This window comes from Mandrillus leucophaeus, unplaced genomic scaffold (genome assembly GCF_000951045.1).
Source record: "Mandrillus leucophaeus isolate KB7577 unplaced genomic scaffold, Mleu.le_1.0 Scaffold200, whole genome shotgun sequence".
NCBI classification, from domain to species: Eukaryota; Metazoa; Chordata; class Mammalia; order Primates; family Cercopithecidae; genus Mandrillus; species Mandrillus leucophaeus.
The window spans coordinates 783,317-786,943 of NW_012102033.1; the positions used below are offsets into that span (position 1 = coordinate 783,317).

The following is a 3,627-nucleotide window of genomic DNA, read 5'->3' on the forward strand; positions in this document are numbered from 1 at the left end:
GAGTAGCTGGGATTACAGGCATGTGCCATCATGCCCAGCTAATTTTGTAGTTTTAGTAGAGACAGGATTTCTCCATGTTGGTCCAGCTGGTCTTGAACTCACAACCTCAGGTGATACACCGGCCTCGGCCTCCCAAAGTGCTGAGATTACAGGCGTGAGCCACCGCACCCAGCCCTTCTTTTATTTTTTATTTTATTTACTTATTTATTTTGAGATGGAGTCTTGCTCTGTCTCCAGGCTAGAGTGCAGTGACACAATCTCAACTCACTGCAACCTCCGCCTCCCAGGTTCAAGCAATTCTCCTGCCTCAGCCTCCCAAGTAGCTGAGACTGCAGGTGTGCGCCACCATGCTCAGCTAATTTTTGTATTTTTAGCAGAGATGGGGTTTCACCATGTTGGCCAGGATGGTCTAGATCTCTTGACTTCATGATCCGCCCGCCTCAGCCTCCCAAAGAGCTGGGATTATAGGCGTGAGCCACCGCGCCTGGCCAATGCCTTTTGTTTTAATGCCTACTTTCAGCCCCTCTATTTATTTATTTATTTATTTTTTATGAGACGGAGTCTCGCTGTGTTGCCAGGCTGGAGTGCAGTGGTGCAATCTCGGTTCACTGCAACCTCCGCCTCCCGGGTTCAAGCAATTCTCCTGCCTCAGCTTCCTGAGTAGCTGGGACTACAGGTGCCCGCCACCACGCCCAGCTAATTTTTGTATTTTTAGTAGAAACGGGGTTTCACTATGTTTGTTAGGCTGGTCTCGAACTCCTGACCTTCTGATGTGCCCGCCTCGGCCTCCCAAAGTACTGGGATTACAGGCATGAGCCACCACGCCTGGCCAATGCCTTTCATTTTAATACCTACTTTCAGATCCAGAGCTGCTCTCTCCCCTGGTTCTAAATCTCTCCTCTGAAGTCATTCTCTCACTAGCAAAGATCCAACCCTCACCCTTTCTTCCATCTTGCAAGTTCATCTCTTGCATCCCGCATCCTGACTTTTGCTGTTAAATTTATCCTCTGGAGTTATAGTTCTAAACCCTTTCCCTTAGTGCAAGCTCTGCTCCTAAAATGTAAACCTCATTGCTTAGCCTCAGACCTGCTTCTTCACTCTTAAGTCTAGCCATCAAGTTATAAATCATGTATCTATAAAAACATTGACACGGCCGGGCACGTTGGCTCACGCCTGTAGTCCCAGCACTTTGGGAGGCCAAGACAGGTGGATCACTTGAGGTCAGGAGTTCGAGACCAACCTGACGAACATGGTGAAACCCTGTCTCTACTAAAAATACAAAAATTTGCTGTGTGTGCTGGTGCACGCCTGTAGTCCCAGCTACTCAGGAGGCTGAGGCACGAGAGAATCGCTTGAACCTGGGAGGCACAGGTTGCAGTAAGCTGAGATCACGTGCCACTGCACCACTGCACTCCAGCCTGGGTGACAGAGGGAGACTTGGTCTCAAAAAAAAAAAAGGTCGGGCGCGTTGGCTCACGCCTGTAATCCTAACACTTTGGGAGGCCGAGGTGGGCGGATTGCCTGAGTTCAGGAGTTTGAGACCCACCTCGGCAACACAGTGAAACCCCGTCTCCACTAAAATACAAAAAATTAGCTGGGTGTGGTGGCGTGCATCTGTAGTCCCAGCTACTTGGGAGACTGAGGCAGGAGAATTGCTTGAACTTGGGAGGCGGAGGTTTCAGTGAGCCGAGATCACACCATTATACTCCAGCCTGGGTGACGGAGCGAGACTCTGTCTCAAAACAAAAAACAAAGAAACAACAACAAAAAAACAAAAACAGAATCAACACCTAAGCAGGGCATGGTGGCGTGGGCCTGTGGTCCCAGCTACTGGGGAGGCTGAGGTGGAAGGATTGAGCCCAGAAGTTTGAGTGTACAATGAGCTATGATTGCACCACTGCACTCCAGCCTGGGTTACAGAAAAAGGCCCTGTTTCAAAAAAGATCCCAAAACAGGCCAGGTGCAGTGGCTCATGCCTGTAATCCCAATCCCAGCACTTTGGGAGGCCAAGGTGGGCGGATCACGAGGCCAGGAGTTCGAGATCAGCAGTTCGAGATCAGCCTGACCAACATGGTGAAACCCTGTCTCTACTAAAAATACAAAAAAATTAGCTGGGCGTGGTGGCATGCACCCGTAATCCCAGCTACTCAGGAGGCTGAGGCAGGAGAATCGCTTGAACCTGGGAGGCGGAGGTTGCAGTGAGCCGAGATCGTGCCACTGCACTCCAGCCTGGGTGACAGGCAGAGACTGCATCTTCCAAAAAAAAAAAAAAAAAAAAAAGCATTGATGCCAGATGCATCTTCTTACTCTAAGCTTCTCCCACTTGATCCTAAAACGCAGACTTGCCAAAAACAGACCCATGCCAGGTGCAGTGGCTCACGCCTGTAATCCCAGCACTTTGGGAGGATGAGGCAGGCGGATCACCTGAGCCCAGGAGTTTGAGGCTAGCCCGGGCAACATGGTGAAACTCCGTCTCTACTAAAAATAAAAAAGAAAAAATTAGTTGGGCCTGGTGATGCAAGCCTGTGGTCCCAGTTAGTGAGGAGGCTGAGACGGAAGGATCGCTTGAGCCCAGGAGTTCGAGGATGCAGTGAGCTATGATCCAGTCATTGCACACCAGCCTGGGTGACAGAGGGAGAGACCCTCTCCAAAAACAAACAAAAAGAACAGACTCTCATATATTTGTATGGTCACCTATTTACAACAGATGTAACACAGTAAAACAACATAGAAGGAAAGGAGTTTTTTCTTTTTCTTTTTTTTTTCTTTTCCGAGACAGTGGCTTGCTCTGTCGCCCAGGCTGGAGTGCAGTGGTGCGATCTCAGTTCATTGCAACCTCCACCTCCTGGGTTCAAGCGATTCTCCTGCCTCAGCCTCCCGAGTAGCTCGGATCACAGACACCCACTACCACCCCTGGCTAATTTTTTTGTACTTTTAATAGACAGGGGGTTTCACCATGTTGGCCAGGTTGGTCTTGAACTCCTGATCTCAGGTGATCCACCCGCCTCGGCCTCCCAAAATGCTGGGATTACAGGCGTGAGCCACCATGCCTGGCCAAAAGACAGCTTTTTCAATTCATCTAGATAACCACATGGGAAAAAAAAAAAACCAACTCCATAAATATAGCCCAGCTGATTTCAGACCTTTGCAGGGGCCTATTAGCTGAAACCCTCCTGCGTTTTCCCACCTTTAAGTAACAAATTCCTTTCCTCCCCGCAGGACAGAGTGTCCGCTCAGCAGCAGCTGTGGATGGTGGAAGACACGCTGGCAGGTCTGGGTGGCCCCCAGAAACCGCCCCCACACCCTGAGCCTGACTCCCCATCTCCCGTGCTCCAGGGCGAGGAGTCCTCAGAGAGGGAGGTAAGATGCACACAACTCTCTCTCCACCCCTACCTCTCTGTCCCACCTGTCCTTGGCTCAGTCTATTCCCCACCCACCTCTTTAATTCTTCCTTGATCAGCTAACCCATCTTGCGCAAGTGTCCTAATTTCTGGAAGCCTTTGTTTTTCTTTGTTTTTTGGGTGTTTTTTTTTTTTTTTTTTTGAGAAAGAGTCTTACTCTGTCACCCAGGCTAGAGTCCAGTGGTGCGATCTTGGCTCACTGCAACCTCCGCCTCCTGGGTTCAAG

General features: G+C 49.9%; 1 protein-coding gene across 2 annotated transcripts in view; it reads left to right on the plus strand.

Moving 5' to 3' along the window:
* The window catches only part of PLEKHA4 (pleckstrin homology domain containing, family A (phosphoinositide binding specific) member 4), a 32,119-nt gene that overhangs the window by 18,616 nt on the left and 9,876 nt on the right, over positions 1-3,627 (plus strand). For both annotated transcript variants that reach the window (XM_011979346.1, XM_011979347.1), the window contains one exon: positions 3,220-3,360. In XM_011979346.1, the coding sequence (XP_011834736.1) occupies positions 3,220-3,360 (141 nt within the window). The remainder of the gene's footprint in view (positions 1-3,219; positions 3,361-3,627) is intronic.